The sequence below is a fragment of the Hetaerina americana genome, unplaced genomic scaffold (genome assembly GCF_022747635.1).
Source record: "Hetaerina americana unplaced genomic scaffold, ioHetAmer1.1.p SCAF_4, whole genome shotgun sequence".
NCBI classification, from domain to species: domain Eukaryota; kingdom Metazoa; phylum Arthropoda; class Insecta; order Odonata; family Calopterygidae; genus Hetaerina; species Hetaerina americana.
The window spans coordinates 51758549-51782993 of NW_027286985.1; the positions used below are offsets into that span (position 1 = coordinate 51758549).

Genomic DNA, 24445 nt, shown 5'->3' on the forward strand with positions numbered 1-24445 from the left:
GGGTGGGTGAAAGAGACGGGAGCCAATAGACAAAGCTGATAGTTGAGAAGTTTGAAAAGATAAGTTATGTAGTGAAGGGGAGGGGGGATTGCCCGATCAAGAAAATGACGGTTGCAAAAAGGGGGAAAGTCAAATTTCAAATTAAAATCATCAAATTTCTGTTTAAAATCTTGATCATCCACAAACCTAACTGATTTTATGAAGTCCCCACCAACATCCATTCCTATATCCAATTCTTCCCATGCCTCAAAACCATTTCTAATACTATACATTGAAAAGCAGTGGTGATAAAGGACAACCCTGTCTTACCCTACTTGCTAACATAACTCATCCTGATTCTCCATCTCCCACTTGCGCATATATTGATAAAGATGATGTTCCTATAATTGGTTTTTGGCCATTTTTCTGTTCTACCTGTAACATTACTAGCCATAGTATTGGACTTACAGTTCAAATACTTGCTGTTTAAACTAAATTACCTCCATCAAAGTCACCATTACTACAGAAGGTGGCGTTTGTTTGTAGGGATATAAATTGTATAGCTAGGGCTTATTCTAGATAAATTACGGATGAAGTGACTGGTCACTGAGGATGCTAAGTTAAGAGAAGGAGGTGATGGTCTCTCAAAGATAGGCATTAATATGGTAAAGAGTGCCAAAACTTAGAAATAATGAATTGTTCATAGAAGATACATGTATGGGATAGTGAGGGATAATATCCTGCAAGGTTTTTTGAGCTCTTATAAATTACAGATGCACTAATAGTTAAACAGGGGGGTGGTAGTCCACTGGATTACTGGTTAAATCTGAAAAGAATGTGCCAGAAGAAAATGACAACCCTTTAAAGGAGATGTGGGAAGCATTTTGATTCATTATAAAGCTTTGCTAGTAGGTAATTGGGTTCTCATAAAATTCAATTCACTAAGGCTTATGAATCATTTCACAAACTTCTGTAAGAATTAAACTGGTCAAGAAAGCAGCTTTCATTTCAACTTTACACATTTGACTATAAGAGTCATTTCATTGAACAAATGAGTATGATGAAATCAATTCACTGCTTCACCTATTACAACACAACGATCATAGAAACATTCAAGGTTTATATGATAGTACCATCTGGTAGGAAAACATTAAAACTATGCTACAAATCTTTTACAATGTTGTTGCAATAAAAAATTGTCAAATATGACTGACAGCATTACAAAACTCTACCATTTAACTGCCTTAACCTTAATTTAGTCACCTCAGCGCTACCTTTCTTCCATTGACATACATATGTATGTATAATGCTATACAAAACATTCCCATTACCATAATCTCAACTTATTTCTGTCCACATTCATATATGTATTTCATTCTTGATCACAAAATTTTGGACTATTCAAAATAGCACTCAATTAAGCTCTTGCAAGAATAAATTATGCATGAAGAATAACATTCATTCTAAAACTTGAAACATGGAATCAAGATTCAGTGCAAGGCATTGGGCAATATTTGAATTACTTAGGAGTGGCACCTCACTGGAATTGACTAATTTTTCTAGTTAACTGAGTATGATAAATTTTAAGTTTACGAGGAAAAAGCAAAGCATTTAAAATATTCACAACATTGTAATAAGCTAGATAACTTTTTGATCAAAGAATAATTTGAGATAGTGAGAAGTATTTTCAATATGTATGTAAAACGTCATCGAAATACCCATTTGTACTTTGATAAATTATATAAAATTGCAGATAAGAGGGCAATGGCTAGAGGGAAATTGTCCTGGAAATTGATAATATAAGTAGGGAAGACCACAAATATACATGAGAAAGTATTAGTGCATACATAAACATATTTTTTGCTGAATGCACTCGAGGTGAGTAAAACAGACTTGTTAAAAAATTAGAGGCGTTCTCACCTAGGCCTCATCTAAGGATACACAATTTGCAATATGTTGGAGAATGATAATAATTGGCCCCTTCTCAGGAAAATGGCATTTTAACATTAACAAAAAATGATCAGGAAAATGTCAAAAAGTTTTATTGAATGAAACAAAACCAATACAGATGTCGATAAATTTATTTTCCCAAACTTTAATGGATAACTGTTTCGCATAAAGGAATACTTCAATTTCCGGGGCCCAAATAAATTACACAGTGAAAAAGTATTAAAATTATTAATGACTCGTGTAACAGATTTTATTTTATACAAGGATAAATGCTTAGCAGGGATATCAATATTTTAGGATGCACTGTGTGCAATCCATAAGTTGTTGCTGCCGCTGTCCTCCTTTTCCACGCTAAGCTCCCTTACATTTTTGTCAATTTATACAGCAGAAAATTCGTATCTTTGTTAGGTCATTAGATTAGATTATACAAAAGAAAGGGTTTCTATAAAATTATACTTAGTGAGGCATGTACGTTAACAGCACTTGAGAATTTTAGACCAAAGATTTAATCGAATACAATTATTTCTCATTTAGCTTTTTCTGTTTACTTATTACATTATTTTGTGTCTGAGGGTTGATGTATTAATTCATTCCTGTTAATAATTGCCAAATACGGCACACTTGAACAGAAAACTGGGCAGTTTATTGTTTGGGTGATAAAATATCATTGGGATGTTAATTATTTCTACAACCATGGTTATCCCTCTAAAAGTTTTTTGCTAACACAGAAGAATGGATTTCATACTTATTCCCATGATGAAAATGTAATGCGTTAGAGCCATCGGAGCACTTCAATATAATTACATTACTTCCAGCCATATGAAAAGCATATTTATATATACATAACCAAAATTTGACTGACATACTTATTTGATCAACCATGATTTACTCAATAAAAATGAAAAATTAATTAATGAAGCCTTCTCTTAAAGTAACTCACAATGCAACTTTCAAAAGTCGCAAGGGCCAGGAAAGCTTTCATTTTCTAAAATATTATTATTAGTAATCTTGATAAGAGACTTGGATATTCAACTTAACATTCGAAATAAACGGAAGTAGCCAATTACTTGATTCTCATTGGCACCACACCGGCCTACACTTAAATGTGCGTGATTGAAGTTTCGAGGTATATCTGATATCTATAATTATACAGACAGAAAAATTATGTTTGGTATAACTTTCGACTGAAATTCGACGGAAAAGTAAACCTCCAGTATAGTACTAGTGAATAGCCCACTCGTTAATGAATCAGTCTTTAAGCAATTGCTACTCACATGCATTCTGATTACCTCGAAATTATTAAATTTTCAATATGCATCCTAATAGCTTACGCCAATATTTTTTATCATAGTAACATATTCGCTTCCTTCAAAAGTTCAATTCTCGTGGTTGGTACGTCCGATTCTATTGGTTGGTACTTCAGAAGAAACTTGCCTGGATATCGTTACGAGCTGAATTGAGGTCGGTGAGTTAATTTCCTTGTTTTTCACGTGTACAAAACATAGGCAAATAACATTACACACAATTAAGTTTATACTATAGAAAATTAACAATTAACATTGCTTCCACATGTCATTTCACTTGTAATCCAACCGAATTCACGTAATTGCATCTGTCAACTCTCAGTTCGTCCACCCACCAGAATGACAACATCGCTGGCTAGTCATGGCTATCGAATATTGTGGTCGATATATATCGATATTTAAATACAGGTTCACGCGGTATATTGAAATGTTGATTTTGGTTATAATTTCAGTGAAATTGATAATTTGTATAGAGGATGAAGGTGTTGAAGACTCATTTAAATTCATACGTACGCGGCCATAAAGCTTTTCCATGATAAAATGTTTTGTACCAATGGAATTCAAAGAAAGTCTTGAATTATGTTTGAAATCATTTAATGACTTATTAGTTGCGTCAGTCGTAGGTAGTTAGCTCTTCAGTGACGTTTTTTCATATTTTATGCTTACTTATGGTGTTATTACAAGTGAGAATTGTCATTATTTAAAACGCCATAGTCGTATTTACAACAATTTTATTTATTTATTACATGTTTTTATTTTAATGACTCACAAGAAAATCTATTTAAAGTGTATTTTATGAACATATTCTTACAATAAATATGTATTCATAGTTCCCACTCTATTCGTAGTAATGGCTCTTTAATATCAACGGCAAATAAAATTTTGGATTGAGTTTGAAAAATTTTGTATTTATTAAAGCGCAAATTTTGTTGTCTACTCATCTATATGGATAACCTGATTGGGAGTTTTTTTGTGGTCAAAGGCGATAGTTCGAATGATTTTGTCTTGTAACTTTTCATAAAATGAATGACCGAGACACGCAGAGACTTTGTCTACCATTGGATAGACTTCAGGCATTAATTCATGCTTGTGTTTTATTAATAATGTGTTTATGAATCACCAATTTAGTGACAATTAAAGTAGGTGCACTTAACAATTATAAGAAAATATCGGTGTATGGAATGAATACTCACTGACAACTTAACGATAATCGATTGAAGGGAATAATACGACTCGGACATAAAATTAATCAGGAGACCAATTTTCGTCATTCGTAATGATGCATTAAAAACTAGAGGAAAGCCTCATGACATAGACAACTTAATTTGATAATAGTTAATAGGTAATAATAGGTAGAATTGCATTCGGTGAAATGCAACGCCGTCACAGTTATTAATATTTTCCCTTTTCGCTCTAAACCAAGAACCTACTCTGCTTACGTTTTGCAGTTCTTCTAATTTAGCCTTAAACCATTTTTAAATTGTTTTATCAATTCCAGAAGGAATACATAGGAGAACTGTTTGGCAAAGAAATTATTCCATCAATGTCAGACATAGAGAGGAATTTGATGTGGATGAAGATAACTTTAGGCCCAGCCATACTCGACGTGAGATAGGGTACGAAGGAAAACGAAATCAAATGCGGCCGTGGTGGTGGACGACATTCCTGCGAACCTACTTAAATGTTTAGGAAAATGTGGGAGGAAGAGTCTTAATTGGCCGGAAGACGTTGTGAGATTAGTGCTAGTTCCTAATCCAAAAATGGTAATGGCTACTTCTTTCGAGGATTACAGAACATTGAGTTTAATTTCCCTCGCAGCTAAAGTAGTTCTAAGGATCATCAACAAAAGAATGGAGAACAGGGCAAATGATTACTTAGGGGGTGATCATTTTGGGTTCAGGAAGTGGACAGACACGCGTGATGGATGCCATTGCAGTTATGAGATCACTAATAGAGAGGGATATACAATACAATCAGGACGCATGCGCCTGTTTCGTAGATTTCGAAAAGGTGTTTGATAGAGTGCATGGGGAAAAAAACTAATGAATACACATATTGCAGAAAATAGAAATAGACTAGAGAGATAGGAGACTAATCCGTAACCAGGGTTGTCCATTATCACCTGCGCTGTTAAACGTATAATGTGGAGGAAATGATTTAAGAGTCATGAGAAGAAGTGGAGTTAGGGATGAAAGTCGGGGGAAATGCATAAAATCAATTTGGTTCGCTGAAGATCAATTTTTAGTTGTTTGTTTTAGTCAAGGGGTTGTATTCATTGCTGAATCAATTGGTTATTCTACGTTTCATGGATAGCTCAAGTGGTTGAGAGCATCCGCCCGGCAAGTGGAAAGATCCGGAGTTCAAGTCCCGGTCTAGGAAATATTTTTACCCTCGTGATTTTCCTGATTCCGCCTTCCCCACCTCAACTGTGTTCGTCCTTTATATGTGTTCCTATCCCTTTTCCTTATATCTATTTCTATGCGAATGAGTATTTGTTCGCCGTTTGGCGGGATTTCGTGTTTGAATGTGTGTTTGTGTATATACCTGTATATAGATATATGTATATATATATACCTGTATACAGGTATATATATGTATATAGACCTGTGTATATATATATATATTATATATATATAGGTAGGTGTGTGTGTGTATATATATATATAGTAGGTGTGTGTGTGTATGTATATATATATATATATATTATATAGGTAGGTGTGTGTGTATATATATATATATAGTAGGTGTGTGTGTGTATGTATATATATATATATATATATATATATATATATATATATATATATATATATATATATATATATATATATATTTTTTTTTTTTTAAGTAATCTACCGGTTAAGGTAGGTTTTTGGACTGACACAACTACCAAACAAATATTTTATTACTCCTAACAAAACACAAAATCAATCATCCTACTCTACATCAGGTCCCTCTTCATCTCTGAGTACTTCCTTCCTCCCTTCATCCCGTCCAACATCCCTATCCTGTTCCTTCCCTTTCCTCTTTTGCCCAACATTCTACCCTCTATCACAGTCTTCAACATCCCACTGCCGGTCAACACCCCCTTCATCCACTTTTCCTGCCTCCATAGGATTGCTCCCAACAAACCCCTCTCTTCGCCCACCATACCAAGTACTTCCTCATTTGTTTTCTTCTCTGTCCATTTCACCTTCTCCATTCTTCTCCACACCCACATTTCAAAAGCCTCCAATCTACGTCTATCCTCCTGCTTCAATGACCACGTTTCCGCTCCGTACATAGCTACGCTCCATATCAAAGTTTTTACGAGTCTTTTCTTAACACGCTTACTCAGAGTCTCTGTCATCAACTCCCTCCTCCTTGTGAAAGCCTCTTTGCCTAGCGCAATTCTTCTCCTTACGTCCCTACTACTTTGACCGTGTTGGTCCAAAACACTACCGAGATACGTAAACTGTTCTACCTGCTCTAGCTTTTGCCCTCCTATTTTAATGTTAAGCTTGGCCTTTTTCTTTCTAGAAAATCGCATAACCTTTGTTTTATTAATATTGATTCTCATCCCATACCTGTCGCACTGAATTTCCAATTCACTAAGCAATGCTTGCAGCCCCTTGGCTGACTGACAAACTAAAGCTTGGTCATCAGCAAACCTAACTGATTTTACGAATTCCCCGCCCACTTTCATTCCTACCTCGAGTTCTTCCCATGCCTCTTTGATCATTTCTTCTGCGTACAGGTTGAACAGCAACGGTGATAATGGGCAACCCTGCCTTACACCCCTTCCTAACACTGCCCATCCTGACTCCCCGTTTCCCACCCTCACCTGAGCAGTCTGAGACATGTACAGGTTGCGGATTAGCCTCCTTTCCCTCCAATCTATTCCTATTTTCTGCAATATACTCATTAGTTTTTCCCAATTTACTCTATCAAACGCTTTTTCGAAATCTACGAAACAGGCAAATACCTCCTGGTTGTGTTCTATATTCCTCTCGATTAATAATCTCATTACTGCAATGGCATCACGCGTACCTCTCCCCTTCCTAAACCCAAACTGATCATCCCCTAAGTAATCATTTGCCCTACTCTCTATCCTTTTGTTTATGATCCTGAGAACAACCTTAGCTGCGTGGGATATCAATATATATATATATATATATATATATATATATATATATATATATAGATATATATATAGGCAGTCTTACTTGAAGAAGGCCTCGGATAAGGCCGAAAGCTCGAACAATTTACCGTGTGAGTGCCCTTTTAAATGTTGCTATTCTATTTGTGTTCTATTTTTCCGTCCCATTATTATGCTACTCGTGTGAGTGTTTCCATAAAATCGATGTATATATATATATATTATATATATATATATATATATGTATATATATATATATATATATATATATATATATATATGGGGCGAGTCTAAATATAAATAAATCATAGGTTATGCGGTTGTCCAGCAAAAGAAATTTTAAGTTAAGCATTAAAATAGGAGGACAAAAACGAGAGTTGGTGGATCAGTTTACGTTTTTGCGTTATTGCGTGTACTTAAGTCTTTTTGACCAAAATGGTCAACGTAGTAAGGATATCAGGAGAAAAATTGTGTTGAGCAAAGAAGCTTTCACCAGGAGGAGGGAATTGATTACAGGGACATCGAGTAGGGATGTTAAGAAAGGGCTCGTTAAAACTTTGATATGGATCGTAGTTATTTACGGCGCGTAAACATGGTCGTTGAGGCAGGATGAAAGGCGTAGATTGGAGGCTTTTAAAATGTGAGTGTGGAGAAGGACGGAGAAGGTGAAGTTGGCAGAAAGGAAAACAAATGAGGAGGTGCTGGGTATGGTGGGGGAGAAGAGAAGATTGTTTGCAGAAATCATGAGGAGGCAGATAATTTGGATGAAAAGCATATTCATCGGCAATGAGATGTTGAAGATTGTGATCGAGGGGAGAATGTTAGGCTAGCGAGGAAGGGGCAGGAATAGGATAGGGATGCTGGGCGGAATGAAGGGTGGAGGGAAGTATACGGAGATGAAGAGGGGGTTGTTCTAGAGAAGGATGTTGGATTGTGTTTTTTTGGGATAGACAAGATGTTTATTTAGTAGTTGTTTCCATCCAAAACATACCTTAGCCGGTAGATTACCTATAATGATAATGAAGATTATTTCCAGCGGGCTAATTTGTTTTTAATGACTCACCTCACAACATATTGTTTTTCAAATATAATGTAAACTCAGTCATATTAATTTTTATTGTTCGAACCATTCTAAACGTGCTGTACAGGAATTTTTAATTACGTTTAAAGGCCGATGTCGGCGATCAGGCAACTGTGGATCTGGGCCCGTTATCATTTACCGAATTAAATTTAAAAAATGTAGTGATGGCTATTGAAGCCAAATCATTAACGCCCGAGCAACATGGAGGCATAGCGGCGCTTTCAACTTGGAGAGAAATAAAGAAAATGAGCTGTTTTAGGTCACGAATTCTTTCGTGTAGAGTCGGCAGGAGCCGTCGATATGAGTCACTCCATTCGGCTATTGGGGAGCTGTGAGGTCATGACCCGCGTTGATTCTTATTTTATTTTTATATTCTTCTCCCGGCTTTCAGCCTTGAACAAGGAAATTTCGAAGGTCCTGTGTTCATTTAGATTTTTTTATAGTTGAAAATGTAGGTATCAGGGCTGATGATGGTCGACTATTTGAACCCTATGTTATATAGTATCATTTAGCTACTAGGACGATTTGCTATTTATAATCTTACTTCTACGATCAATCTTCGATGCATGTCGATGGTTTGATCATTCGTCGACATATCGAGAATAGTAGAAGCTAAAATTCATGCAATTTACAATTAACTTTTTAAAATATTTCGTCTGTTTCTTCTCAGAGTCATAGATTAAAATGAAAATTTTTATTTTGAATTAAATTTCGGAAAATTTCTAATCGCATTTTGACTCAATTTTTCAATATTTTTATGTTATTGAATTTAAAATAATAGCATGTAAGTGCTTTGGCATTCGTTGGAGGCGAATTCTCAATTTAACACAAGATGAGTCGATCCATTACGTGGTAGCGAAAACATATCAAGTCAGTAGCCATAAAATTGTAGATCTTCAGGCTAGATGGAGGAAATAACCGGGTCGACTTGTTTTGAGATGATGCATAATAATGTCCGATTTTTATTTGGGTTTTGATGGATTTAGTGCCTAATTCGTATCTAATATAATGGAAATATTCCCCGACCAGACGGTCGTATTGCACCTCCGAGGACCAATTAATCTTCAAATCACAAATGCGACGAAAATGAAATTTCTCATCCTTATTCAGAATACGAATCGTTCACAGAATGAGAAATATATCATATATCGCGCTCAATAATATCGGGTGCTGCGTTGACATGTCCATTATGAATGAATGGCTTAAGGACTCTTCTACATTTAAAAGTGAGGCAAGTTCCCTGTTCAGCGTTAGTAGTTGTAAGATTTAACCGATCTTCCAGTCCAGCATTACATTCTTTTTGAAACTCATACCTGTGAACTAGGCCGAAAGCAGCTGCACGTATAGCTACGGCTAGTATTCGATGAACAGACATTTTATGGCTTCCGTGACAATGCGGCACTATTTCATTAGGTTCAAAGAGTTGAAACATTTAGAAACAAGGATCTGCAGTGAAAAGACAGTGGTTTCGAGTTCATTTCTCCAGCCCAGCTGTACATACTGAATAGCCAGTGCGTAGGATCCCCGTGATCAGAAGGATCGAAGACTCCCGGAAAAGCCTTAATTCAACGGAATTTCATATTTCTATGACTTAGTTAACGTGTTGCCAGTTTCTTCGTATATTTTTGCTAACATTGCTCTGCCACACTACCACTGCTATTTTAATTCGAAGGAAATATGGAGATATCCTTAGTCCATTGGTGAAGAGGGTAGCAGAAAACCAGGGGACTGCATGTTTTCTGTAGATACCAAGATGTCTTAATTTGCGTTAGGAAATGAAGGAATTTACCATAATTTCCGTGCCCACAATTTCGTGAAAGGAGTTTATTGCGAAGAATGTTTTGGCTCGCAGACATCTGCTGGGAATGAAGTCTCAGCGATTTTTAGTGAAGACAGGACTCTCGATGGAATTTATTTGGCCAACAGATTCAAGGTTCAAGAGAAGCGGCGCGTAAAATTTTAAGGGGAGTGTGACTGCTTAAGAGAAACTGTAATCCTATGATACCCAAGCTTCTATTCAGCTTTTGGCCTTGATAGGTACTTTTTGATGAAGAATTGAATCCCGCCGGCGTATTCTCCACTTCTTGAGATAAACCATCCTTCGAAAGTGTATTCCTTGCAATCAACCATCTGCTCGTGAACCTTGACCCAGTGCTGCTGCCGTGCGTCTTTGGGCCTCGAGAGAGAGAGAGAGGAATAAGGGGCCCAGTGCTTATTCATTTGACATACGCCATCATTTCGCGACCTTGCCCGACTTTTAGTTTCGCCTTCGTGCTCGAGTGTGAGATTTCATGAATGAAAAGGAAATACGCAGGCCGGAAAATATTTGGAGTCAAAGAAAGGATCCTCTGAACGGGTATGATTTCATCCGTTATTAATAATTTGCAATTCATTCTTTACGATGAGCGAGCCACCAAATTACGGTACCTGGAGAGAGAGAGCCCTCATTACCAGGCGTGGGCTCTCTTTGATCGCGCAATTTGTTGCGCTTGATGTCTTCGATGGATGCGATGAGGTCAAAATATTTTTTTTACGAAAATTAAGGTAGTGAACAAATTTTAATTCCCAGAAAAAACATACTCACGTGCGTATTTTACGGAGTTATCGACACTTGCGTCTTGGGTCAACAATTCGAGGCGACATTCCGGGTGAATATATTGGTTGGGAGAAATTCTAGGACGTCAAGAAAAGTAGGTACAGGGCTGTTGAGAAAAAAATGAAATTTTAAAAAGACAAATAGATGATAGAAAATTAAAACGGGTGGAGGGAGGAAAATCTGACATTTTAGACGCCATGGAGGGAGATGACCCGTGGCCATAAAAAATCTGCATCTCGTCGATTGACTTCGATGAATATAATAACGCCGGCGATGATAATTATCGCCTGTTTCGTTTAAAGTTAGTCAACAACAGGTATGTTAAATCGACCAATGCTTTCATGTGGCCGACAGAAAGAAAGGTTTATGTGGATACGCGGAGCGTAGAGGCACGAGTGAAATACTTTGGTGCCACTTATTGGACCTAAGTTTAAGAAAACTAGACTAATATCCTGAGCTGAATTAAATAAGCTCGAATTCATTAGACAAAAACTTGGGAGATATACTATACTAGTATTCCGGTGGAAAATATACGGATAGGTATTTTTGCGTGTTAAGTAATCCTCGCATTGAAAATCCTTCAGCCAAATTGGAACAAATGCAGATATACGTATACCAACTGATGCATAAAACAAAATAAAAAGAAATTTTCTTCGTAATATTTAAACATTGTCAAAACAAAGCGTCATGTGATTGCGGGAATTCCTGGGATAGACCTTCTCCGGGCCCGATAGAATAACTTTGACCCCGCCTCTCATTGATGAGCGAGACCAGCGTGATTTAATTAAGTTTAAAAATTTATTTGAGCGAAACTAGCTTAAATAAAATTTTAAACTTAATAAAATTCAAAAATATCAGAATTTAAGAGGACGTCTCGATAGCTTAACTGGCAGAAGCACTCGGCTTGACATCAAGGGATCCAGGTTCGAGTACCGGTCAAGGCGAATGATTTTTATCACTCTGAAATTGTTGCATTGAAATGCGTGTTAGCGGATGACTCCGTTAAAAGTTACTGTTGCGATATTTCCCGCAGTTTCTTGGAATCCACGTAGTTGAAGCGCCCATTATCTGGGTAGGAAATTTGTACAGCAATCGGGCGGAAGATGAATGAAACTGTGAATTAGCATGACCTCAAAGGCTGATAGTGTACTTCTTAACGAATCAAACGTGTTTATTATTTCCTCGCAAATAATGCGTCAATCATAAAAATACGGTCAATCGCAGTGTTTGTACGGTGTGTAATTGTAGCGTCGACCTTATTTTCTATAGCCCATTTAACGAAGCTTTGCGAGCCAATTTCTTGTCCATTGCTCGGTTATTGTTTGGCAACTGATGTCCTGAAATCCACTGCTACACGTCCTAGTGGCAAATCCATTATGGATGAGGTCGTGTGTTAATACGCTATGAATCCATCACTGGCATTAGCCGTCTATATAGCTCCCCATATTTCAAATGCCAAAATTAATCTAGGAAAAGGAGACAATTTCCACATGAATTAGTTAGAAATAGAAAAAATAAAAAGGAAGTAAAATAAATCAAGCTTTACTTTTTTATGGATTCTATCATAATAAAAATCACTAAAGTAAAATTCCTCAAAAAAGTTATTTTATCAACTTGGTTTCTACTCGCAAAGTTTTCAGGTTAGAACAACCATCTGTGTATGCAAGATTACACACACATTTCAGAAATGACATAAAATTATCTATGGCCAATATATTCCTGAAAGTGAAAATTCCACCCTGAAACAGAGGTTGGAATTATAAATAGTGTATGGCAAACTAAAAATACAAAAACCGTTAGCATTATCATTCCTTTTATTTGGTTACTACGATCAAACTTATGCTCTATAGATATTCTTCCTTACCTGTCGTGCGGACCGTGTTATCCATTTAAAATGCTCGTAATTTCTTAAGAATGTACATGAAAGCAAATGTTTTATTTGATTCCTGAAATTTTGGTTATCTTCGCGCGTTTATTCCTGCGAATTACTACCGAAAAACACGCTTATTCATGTGTTTAAAAATTATTCAATTGGTGTGCTTTAAAAAATTGACGCATTTTTTTAGTGGAGCACTTATAAAAAAATAAATTTACTTCATTGGCACTAGATATTGTGAGTACCGTTGAAATTGGGTGGAAGATTTCCTCTAGTGGACCTTTCAGTACGGGTTAAAAGTATTGACCCCGTCAAATTAGCTCTGTCTGGTCGTACCCTTGCGGGAACAATACATCAGACTGGACTTGCCCTTGCCTGATTCTCCGCGCATCACGCTTACATGCTGCATGGCGGTCGTATTTCCATAAATAATGCGGAAGACCACTTTCATTTCGTCGGCCAATGAGTCAGATGATCTAGTTGACAAATTTGTTGCGTGCCGGAAATTTGTCAAGATCAGCGACCGAAGTAAATGCTAACCATGCTGGTGTGATATTGCGATGCATGATTTATGGAAATGAAATTTGTAATCAACTGGCTTATTTTCGGAAGTATTCTCACGTGAGAGTGCAGTTCATTCGATTTTGCTTATCGGCAGTTTATTTAGTTTTGGAAATAAATATTCGATCGTTTATTTGATGAAAGTACAATCGCATTACGCTTTTCCGGGTTTCTCCGATATGGGAAGTCTATTTTCAAAGAAACCGATCTCTCATACTGAGTCCTCAGAACTTTTGATAAGGTTTTGTAATCACTTCCTTTGGTGAATGTACTTTTTTGCCTTTCTTGTGCATAGAGTGGGATGTGGTTTGTGTGGAAGTCCTACGTATTAAGTGTGGGCGGCGGCTCATTGATACTTGACGCGCCACTCATACTGGGTGCCTTACTTTATGACAGCCTTCGACGGTATTGCTCATCATGTTTGCGATGAAGCTTCTTTGTGGCCAAAATCAGCCAGATCAATGAGAGAAATTGAAATTGTCCATTCCTTTCAGTAGCGCGCTACTCTTAGTTTATGGAATGGAAATTTTCTAGAAGAGCAGCAATGACACTAGACTGGGATTCAAGGGTCTACCTGTATCATGAAACTGATTAACATTCCTGATCGGGAATTGGGTGGCGTAGTTTCCTTCCCAGTTCCCAGCACGGCGTGAGAATTCATGTCGAGCTTCATGGCGATAATAGGTTAAGCCTAGTTTACATTATGTATCAAAAGTATAAAACTAGCATTTCTTACATCGCATGCGTTATGACCTTTTATTTGAAACATGCTTGGGCGAATAGGAATCAAACTTTAATTTATCCGCTCAGATAGTTTAAAGAAAGAATTTACTGTTGTCAAATCCCATAATTAAATTTAATATACATACATGTAGGTAATTTATTCCGTAAAGCACGTTTTTAATATGTTGTCTAAGGTTTAATAACATTCCTAGTCGGTTAAGAATGTTAGCCATTAATTTATCAGGATATCACAAACAGTTCCAAACAATATTATACATGGATCTGGTAATTATTACAGGAAATGTGGAGGTGACAAGGGCTGAAGCGTTCGTTGCCGTCCTAAGGCTCAGAAATGACAGCCAGGGATTTTAAACGCACACACACATAAAAACATACATATAAATATGTATGTAGGTATATATATTTTTGTGTATGTATTATATATATATATATGTATACATATATATAATATATATATTTATTTACATACATACATATATACATACATACATACACACGTACATACACTTCTTAGAAATACAGCTCGTGCTGTCAAACCGTCAAGAAACGTGTGCCTTATTTTTGCGCGTTCTGTGCTTAATGTTAGCCTTGTATATAATTTTGTGTAAATATCTTGTTTATTAGGTAATCTATCGGTTAAGGTAGGTTTTGCCTGGACTCAACTACGAAATAAATATTTTGTCTCTCCTAACAAAACACAACGCAACATCCTACTCTGCAACAAGCCCCTCTTAATCTCCGTATACAAGGTGTGATCAAAAAAAGACAGGTCTGATTTTATAACTTTTTTATTTCGACGGATACAACTTAATCGAACTTGTCGCCCTTAAAGTACATGCCTTGGCTGACGACACACTTTTCCAACGTTTCTTCTAGCTCTCGAACCCTGCCTGGTAAGCCGCCTTAGGGATCCTCTCCAGGTCCGCCGTATAATCAGTTTTAATGTCCGCAATAAAGTCGAATCGGCGCCCTTTCAAGGTTGATTTTAATTTTAGAAACAAAAAACGTCCGACCGAGCCACGTCTGGAGAATAGAGTGGCTGCGGGATCACGGAAGTTCCGGTTGTGGCGAAAAACTCTGTCACGATCAGCGCGGTGTTTGGACGAATTTTGATGCGACGCGCGTCATGCCCAAAATGTCTGACAAAATTGTCTGACAGGATCCAAAACTAATGTTCACTTCCTCGGCTATCTCCCCAACAGTTAAACGGCAATTTGCCCGCACCAAATCGTTCACCAATTTGACATGGTTGGGGTCTGTGAAGTGGAAGGCCGCCCCGTTCGCGAATCTTCATCTGTCGAGGTTCTGCCCGATTTAAAACGACTGTACCATTCAAACCACTGGCTTCGACTCATAGCTTCATTAACAAAGGGTAGCTGAATCATTCCAAATGTTTCCGTAGCACTTTTGCCAAGTTTGAAACAAAATTTCATGCACACTCGCTGTTCCTATAGCTCCTTCATTGCTGTCGTTGCACGCGGTGACGAACAGGTACCGCAGCTGCTGCGTAACGACTCGACGTTAACAAACGCAACACCTCTCGTTTTGTCGTCAGATGTGTCGCTAGATGGCGCACTGTTTCTCGTTTCAATCCGTTGAACGGTTTGCGCAGAATAAAATCAGTCCGGTCTTTTTTGATCACACCTTGTACTTCTCTCCTCCCTTCATTCCGCCCAACATCCCTATCCTATTTCCACCCCTTCCTCGCTGGCCTAAAATTGTCCCCTCAATCACAGTCTTCAACGTCCCACTGCCGATCAATGTGCTTTTCATCCAACTTTCCAGTCTGCCCATAATTTCTCCAAACAATCCTATCTTCTCCCCCAACATACCCAGCACCTCCTCATTTGTTTTCCTTTCTGCCCCTTCACCTTTCTCATCCTTCTCCACATTCATATTTCAAAAGCCTCCAATCTACGCCTATCATCTTGCTTCAATGACCATGTTTCCCAGCCTTAAATAACCACGATCCATATCAAAGTTTTAACTAGCCTTTTCTTAATTTCCGTCTCGATGTTCCTGTCATCAATTCCATTCTCCTGGTGAAAGCTTCTTTGCCCAACGCAATTTTTCTTCTGATGTCTTTACTACTTTACGACCATTTTGGTCCAAAACACTAACATAAACACAATAACATATATACTTAAACTATTCCACCCACTCTCGTTTTTGCTCTCATATTTTAGTGGTTAAATTATCCATTCTCTTCCTGGAAAACTGCATAACCTTATTTATCTCTATAAATAAATAAATTGAGGAGGGATGTATATATATATATATATATATATATATATATATATATATATATATATATATATATATATATATATAATGGGCTGACACAACATAACACAAATAGAAAAGAATAGACACATATAAAAGAACACTTACACGGTAAATTGTTCGAGCTTTCGGCCCTCTCAGGGGCCTTCTTCAAGAGAGCTCTCTTGAAGAAGGCCCCTGAGAGGGCCGAAAGCTCGAACAATTTACCGTGTAAGTGTTCTTTTATATGTGTCTATTCTTTTCTATTTGTGTTATGTTGTGTCAGCCCATTATTGTGCCGCTCGTATGAGTTTTTCCGGACAATCGTTATATATATATATATATATATATATGTATGTATGTATATATATATTTAATATTTGGACGGCACAATAGAACACCAATAAAATATATGACACTTAAAAGGAAAAATTTAAAACTCCTTTCACAGCAACCCTTCCAATCTTTTTCCAGACACATTTTTATTTTCTGGACACATGGCTCTGAGTCTCTCAATTATTTCTTATCGGCCTTAAATTCGTCTTTCTCGGTTCAATTCACTTCTTCCACTTCAGACTCCACCATCACCTTTCTTGACACAGATATCTCACTTCACAATAACAAATTCACCATTTCAGTATATATCAAAGCCACTAACCATCAGCAATCACCTACACTTCACCTGCAGTCATCCTTTCCACACCAAACGCTCGAACTCTCTCTCTATCCGTGGATACCGAATTTTCAACACCACAGCTACTCTCAACAAATATCTCCACAATGTACCCCATGCACTTCTCCAACGCGGTTACCCAGAAAAGCTTCTACAAAATGAATTCCGCCGCTCCACCCAACCACACACACCACATAAAAACAACCCCACTTCAGACGCAGGACTCAAACTTTGTACCACCTATTTCCCTGCTTCCCTCAGACTGAAAATCTTTGTTTAAGAACTGTTTCCTATTTTACGTGACAATGACGCGACCTCATCCTTAATACCCCAATGCCCCTCTCTCGCATACAGACGACCCACCAGTCTCAAAACCTTCTGAGATCCACCAACCCTTTTGCGCCCCCCCATTGACCAATTTCCTCATTTCCCCTACTTGCTACCACCCCCGAAGTAACACATGTCTACTTTTCATATCTGCTCCCATCTCCCCATATCCCCACATTGCCCCCTCACCTCGTTCCCACCCTAATTGCCTCTCAAAAAACATTATTCATTTTTTGTCATGCAAACAATGCACTTCATTTTACATAGGCGAATACATTACACCCTTATCCATTCGAATGGACAATCACCGCTACTCCTGCAATTCTGCCTCACTCTCTTCTCTTCCTATCCTTTCACACGCAAATTCCCACAACCTTTCATTCGATCAGTGTTTTTCTCTTGCCATCCTAGAATCCCTACCCGATTCAGCCACCAATGTAGAGGCGAGAACTCGTGAATCCACATACATACTAGCTTTCCGATCTTTTAAAATTCCCACCCTTAACCGCCATATTTAATTCCCCTCCCAGCATTCCCTGTACCTTCACCTCCCCCCCTCCAGACCCCTAACTTCTCTCCGAAAATTTTCAGTCTTACTTGAAGAAGGCCTCGGAAAAGGCCGGAAGCTCAAACAATCTACAATATGGGTGTCCTTTTAAGTGTTATCTATTTTATTTGTGTTCTACATTGCCGTCAAAATATTATGTGCAAGTGTTTCTATATCATCGATATAGAAACACACACACACACACACACATATATATATATATATATATATATATATATATATATATATATATATATATAATTGGAAATTCAGTGATAGGAATAGATTGGAGGGAAAGGAGGCTAATCCGCAACCTTAACATGTCTCAGACTGCTCAGGTGCGGGTGGGAAACGGGGAGTCCGGATGGGCAGTGTTAGGAAGAGGTGTAAGGCAGGGTTGCCAAATATCATCGTTATTGTTCAACCTGTATCCAGAGGAAATGATTAAGGAGGCATGGGAAGAACTGGAGATAGGAATGAAAGTGGGCGGGGAATTCATAAAATCAGTTAGGTTCGCGGTTGACCAAGCTGTAGTTTGCCAGTCAAGCTAGGGGTTGCAAGCATTGCTGAGGGAATTGGAAATTCAGTGCGACAGGTATGGGATTAGAGTCAATATTAATAAAACCAAGGTTATGCGATTTTCTGGAAAGAAAAAGGCTAAGCTTAACTTTAGAATAGGAGGGCAAAAACTAGAGCAGGTAGAACAGTTTACGTATCTCGGTAGTGTTTTGGACCAACACGGTCAAAGTAGTAGGGACGTAAGGAGAAGAATTGCGCTAGGCAAAGAGGCTTTCACAAGGAGGAGGGATTTGATGACGGGGACGTTGAGTAAGGATGTTAAGAAAAGATTCGTAAAAACTTTGATATGGAGCGTAGCTATGAACGGCGCGGAAACGTGGTCATTGAAGCAGGAGGATAGACGTAGACTGGAGGCTTTTGAAATGTGGGTGTGGAGAAGAATGGAGAATGTGAAATGGACAGAGAAGAAAACAAATGAGGAAGTACTTGGTATGGTGGGCGAAGAAGGGGTTTGTTGGGAGAAATTCTATGGAGGCAGGAAAAGTGGCTGAAGGGGTTATTGACCGGCAGCAGGATGTTGAAGACTGTAATTGAGGGGAGAATGTTAGGCAAACGAGGAAAGGGAAGGAACAGGACAGGGATGTTGGACGGGATGAAAGGAGGAAGAAAGTACTCAGAGATGAAGAGGGGTCTGATGTAGAGTAGGATACTGGATTTTGTATTTTGTTAGGAATCACAAAATATTTATTTAGTAGCTGTGTCCATCCCAAAACCTACCTTAACCGGTAGATTACCTAATAATAATTATATATATATATGTATATATATGTATAAATAAATAAATATAAATATATATAGGATAGCAGGGATTAATGGAGTGGTAGTTAAAGAGTAATATACTACCTTGATCAAAAAGTTCCCGGAATAGTACAGCGGAGGGGAGGAATGCCAAGGAGAGGTAACAATAATTATGTAGGTATATATTCACCCACATACATACATAAGTACGCAGACACACACATGTATATGCCCTTGGGCTGCAAGCTTGACCTAGTGGAAGGGATTGTGGATTCAGATGACCCCTAGAGCTATGCTGAATGATATTTTCCCCTGGTAACCCCTGTCTGATAGGTCGAAGGGTAGGATTCAGACGAAACGTAGTCCGCGTAGCGTCTGACCCCAGTGGGGCGGCCATTGAGTGATGGTATCACATTATAAACACTATTGAGGAAGACAACGGGAAACCAACCACCTCAATTATCATTCCCCAGAATACGAGTATAATAATGGACAGTATGGAGAATAAGAGTCCTGGCAACTACGGCATTCGGCCCAATTGGCCTTGTGTCGTGCCCGGCAGCGGGAGAGGCGAGGCTTCCACGGTCATCTCACGAAAGCCTTGCAAAGCAAAACCGACATTGGAATCACAGAAGATGTAGACAAAGACCGAAATAATTAGAATAGGAACTTGGAGTTTTAGAACAATTTTGAGGACATGAAGCTAGAGAATATAAAGAAGGAGATGGAGAGAGGAAAGATCCATGTTTTAGGCCTGTGAGAGGTGAGGTGGGAGGATAACAGGGATTAATGGAGTGGTAGTTATAGAGTAATACTACCTTGATCAAAAATTTCCCGGAATTTATTCAGAAAATTAAAAATACAAGTTTATTCATCTAAATCTATATTGTCCCCTTCAAAGTAATCCCCATCGACTGCAACACACTTATGCCAGCGCTTGATCCAATCCTCGAAACATTTTTTATATTCGGTTTTCGGTATGTCCATCAGTGCTTCCTGCGATTTTTCCATTACTTCCTCTCGGCTGCTAAAACGCGTTCCCCGCAATGGTTTTTAACTCGATTGAACAGAAAGAAGTCACAGGGAGCCAAATCAGGTGAATTCGGTGGCTGTTGGATGGTATGTGTTGCATTTTTCGTCAAAAAATTACGAATAATGATAGCACTGTGCGACGGTGCGTTATCATGGTGCAAAATCCACGAGTTTTCTGCCCACATTTCTGGTCTCTTTCGGCGAATTGCTTCACGCAAACGTCTCATAACGCCCAAATAATACTCTTTGTTTACTGTCTGGCCTTCTGGCAAAAATTCATGATGCACTACACCGTTGTAATCCATGAAAACCGTCAGCATTGCCTTCTTTTTTGACTGAAAACGACGTGGTTTTTTTTGGTCTCGGCTCATTTGGTGAACGCCATTCACTTGCCTGATGTCTGGATTGCGTGTCGTACTCATAAACCCACGTCTCGTCTCCAGTAATGATCCTTTTGATGAATGTGGGATCGGATTCAGCCTCGCAAATCATGTCTTTTGCGACGTCAACACGGTCTCTTTTTTGCACGAAATTGAGGTCTTTTGGCACCAACTTTGCTGCTACACGACGGAAACCCAAATCATTAACCACAATGTCTTGGGCGGATCCATAGGCAATGTTCAAGTCCTCCGCTATTTCTCTGATGGTTAATTTGCGGTTATTGACCAACATTTCTTTTACTTTATCAATTTTTTCACCGACTTTCGATGTCGATGGTCTGCCACTGCGTTCATCATCTTCGATTGACTCACGACCACTTCTGAACCGCTCGTGCCACTGGTAAACGACCGTTTTTTTTAGAGAATCGTTGCCGAAACACTTTTCCAACATTTCCAACGTCCGTGCGCCACTAAATCCGTTTTTTACGCAAAATTTAATACAAGTTCGTTGTTGCAAATTTAAATCCATTTCTGAAATTGTAAAAAATCGCCAACACACACAGAGATAGATGTACTCTTGGCTACGTAACTTTTGCAAATGTCAAGTTATGACACTAAGATTTAAAGGGAATATCAACAACAGATGTACCAATTTAACAAAAAAAACAGAACTCAAATCGGAACGATGGGAGCGCCACACGGTGGTTATTCCGGGAACTTTTTGATCAAGGTAGTATACAGCGGAGAGGATGAATGCCAGGGAGAGGTAACAATAGTATTCAACAAAAAGGTAAGAGGAAGCGAAGTAAATATAGAGCAAGAATATGATGGAATACAATTAGTAGAAGGGAAAGCCTAAACAATAAAATTGATCATTGTTCAGGTCTACATGCAATCACGAAACCATGGGGAGGAAGAAGTCGATAGGGTAGGAAAGGAAAGTTGGAAGAAGGAAGGAAAAAACGTTGCGAACAATGTAAGATAAGTCAGGAAAAATATTAATTGAACTATAAAAGATCCAAGAGAGGTAAAAGGAATATATAGAGGAACTGTATGGTAAAGTAATTAGACCAGCGAGGTTTAACTTGGAGATAGAATATGACGTCATGAGGATAGCTTAGGTCCAGGTATACTCGACGGGGTGATAGAAAGGACATTGAGGGAATTGAAGTCACATAAGGCAGTGGGAGTTAAAACTTCCCGCGAAACTACTAAAAGATTTAGGAAAGGTGGGAGGAGTAGTTTTTATGGACTAATTCGTAGTATCTATGAAAGAGGAATTTAACTGGATGGCTTCATCAGATTAGTGTAGTGCCTGTTTCAAAAAAGGTAAATGCTACATCATGTGTGGAATACAAAATAATAAGTTTGATTTCGTACGAAGAGCAAGTGGTTCTCAGGATCATCGACATGAGGTTGGAGAGCAGGGCAAATGATTACTTAGGGGTTGATCAGTTCGGATATAGATATAAGGGAAAGGTATAGAAATGCATATAAAAGACGAGCACAAGTTTTACTGATTGTCAGCCCGGCAATTCGAAGGTCCGTAGTTCATTTCCCGGCCAGGGAAATTGCTTAGAATCCTCACCGTGACACCTTCCTCACTAACCTTGTTTGTCCTTTATTTTTATTATAAAGCATCAGCATGAGAATATGGCTTCTTTATTGATGCTTTTGATAGATTTACGAAAAATGTAATTGCAAGTATTTTGCAGAGCAGCTGGAAGTGTTTAAAAAACACTGCTCTGAAAATTCCTCGGAAACCTCAGTAAGTTATTCGGAACCGGCCGTAGTACCGCGATATGCCGGAGTGGCGTCGCAGTCGCCACAACCGATTCTCCCGAGTACGTCTCGTCTCCCCAGCACTACGCGGCAGTCGGTAGGCGGGCTTGGAGGTTGGTGTCACGCTGCGTCGGTAGCCCCATCTTGGCGCGAATAACCGCCGAGCTCGACTTTTTGCCGACTTTTTTACGTCCATGTTTTTTGAAAAGTGTAAAAAAAACAGAGTTGACAGTAGTTAGATACGAAGCACTTGGAATCATCAGTGATTTGTGATGGTTTCGAAGGGGAAAACTTAAAACGAATACAATCTCATGGGCCTCACCACTGCCAAACATAACAATTCACTTAGAGCTTACCAATTTTAAATGCACTTCACCGTGCGATTTGCCGCTCCTGGTACATCCACTCATATCTTAGTGGGACAAAATAATTCCTGAGGGAAGGTGCAAGATGTCACTGCCGTTCGTAACCAAAGGAGACTGTAAATAGACTCGGAGAAGACCCTGGCGTTTGCATTTTTTTCTGTGAAGTTCATTCCTAGAACTTCTTTTTTTTAACGCGTACACTGCAAGGTTCTTATATTATTTGCAATCGCCAAGCGTTGGCTGCGGATTTTGGACAGTTCCATCGGTGAAAGTTTTCGAGCCGAGCGCGCGCTCACCAGTTCGTATTTTTTTTCTCCCTGATGTCCATGCCGACGCAGGAGGAGCCCCGCCTCCGTCATGTGGAGGCCCCGCTGCCGTTTCATAACATGTGCGAAGAGGAGGGCTTCGGCCCACACGCCGCCGGGGACGATGAGGAGGACGATGCCGGGAGGACGAGGAGTTCGAAGAGGTGGTCAGCTGCCGTAGAGGATCCTGATGGACACTCGGACAGTGTCGGTGGTGAAGTGTGTATTTCCGCCGGCGGCGAGAGGCACGGCGATGTGTTGGGACGGAAAGAGGGCCACGGAAGGCACGATTGCCGACGCAGGACGAGAACGTGGTCGGGGATGCTAATGGTGTGGTTGTCGTGGACGGCCGTAGTGCTCCTATGGTTGCCTTACGCCGCGGCATCGCCGGCCCTTGGCGAGGACCTCGTCGGGCGGTCTTCGGCGGTGCGGTCTCTGAGGAGGAAAAGGGAATACATCACGGACAGTGAGGTGAGTATCTCGGGCTGGCATGCCCGTTTGTATTGATCCCTCTTCATGCCCTTAATCGCGGGGACCTCAGGTGGGTGGAAGGGTCACATCCTGAAACGTCTCCATGTGGAGGTTTCAATATTAAAATGTTCGCCCTTAATGTTTTACAGATTGAATTAATTTGTAAACGATTGCCATAGAAATTGTTTGGGCCCCAAGCTTTAGGTTAGAAGTACCAGGATCTTAACTCAGAATCACCTCCCTCATTCGGAAAACTAAACCAGAGTTACCAACCTCCATTGACCCGTCAATGAAGTTTTGAAGGTCCAGTGGTTTTGATACCTCATCGATTTGAATTCGGCGCCCTCAGTCCCGTTCGAGCAATAAAACTCGACTTTCACGTGGCCGGGCGCACATGCTCTCGCATGGGAAGCCACAGCGTCGACCTTGTTTACGTTTTTCTCGCCTGTGTTGACTCTTTGTTTTGTAACAGATGGCGGTCGATCAATATTTTGTCGGATAATGTTTCTCCTAAAAGGCGATTCCTCCAGATGTTTTCATAGTCTCTTAATTAAAAAAATGCTTAATATATATATATAGAAGTATATGCACACGTACACATTGTGCCTTGGCTCTAAAAGAACTCTCATCAAGAACGATGGCTGGGGTGAAATTGAGGTTGAGCATAGGTGTTTTTATTCTTTTGGATGGAAAACCTTATAGGAGATATTAATCGATTGTTTAATATCACTTTAAGTATTATCTCTTGTTACTTCTTG

The 24445-nt window shown here is 39.0% G+C and overlaps 1 protein-coding gene across 2 annotated transcripts in view; it reads left to right on the forward strand.

Moving 5' to 3' along the window:
* Positions 1 to 3356: 3356 nt before the first annotated feature.
* The window catches only part of LOC139691814 (matrix metalloproteinase-2-like), a 595651-nt gene continuing 574562 nt past the window's right edge, over positions 3357 to 24445 (forward strand). The window contains exons 1-2 of one of the 2 annotated variants that reach the window (XM_071589694.1): positions 3357 to 3394; positions 23250 to 23687. In XM_071589694.1, the coding sequence (XP_071445795.1) occupies positions 23298 to 23687 (390 nt within the window). In that variant the 5' untranslated portion in view covers positions 3357 to 3394; positions 23250 to 23297. Of the gene's footprint in view, positions 3395 to 23144; positions 23688 to 24445 lie in introns of those variants that run through there. The other variant, XM_071589693.1, reaches the window with a different exon arrangement.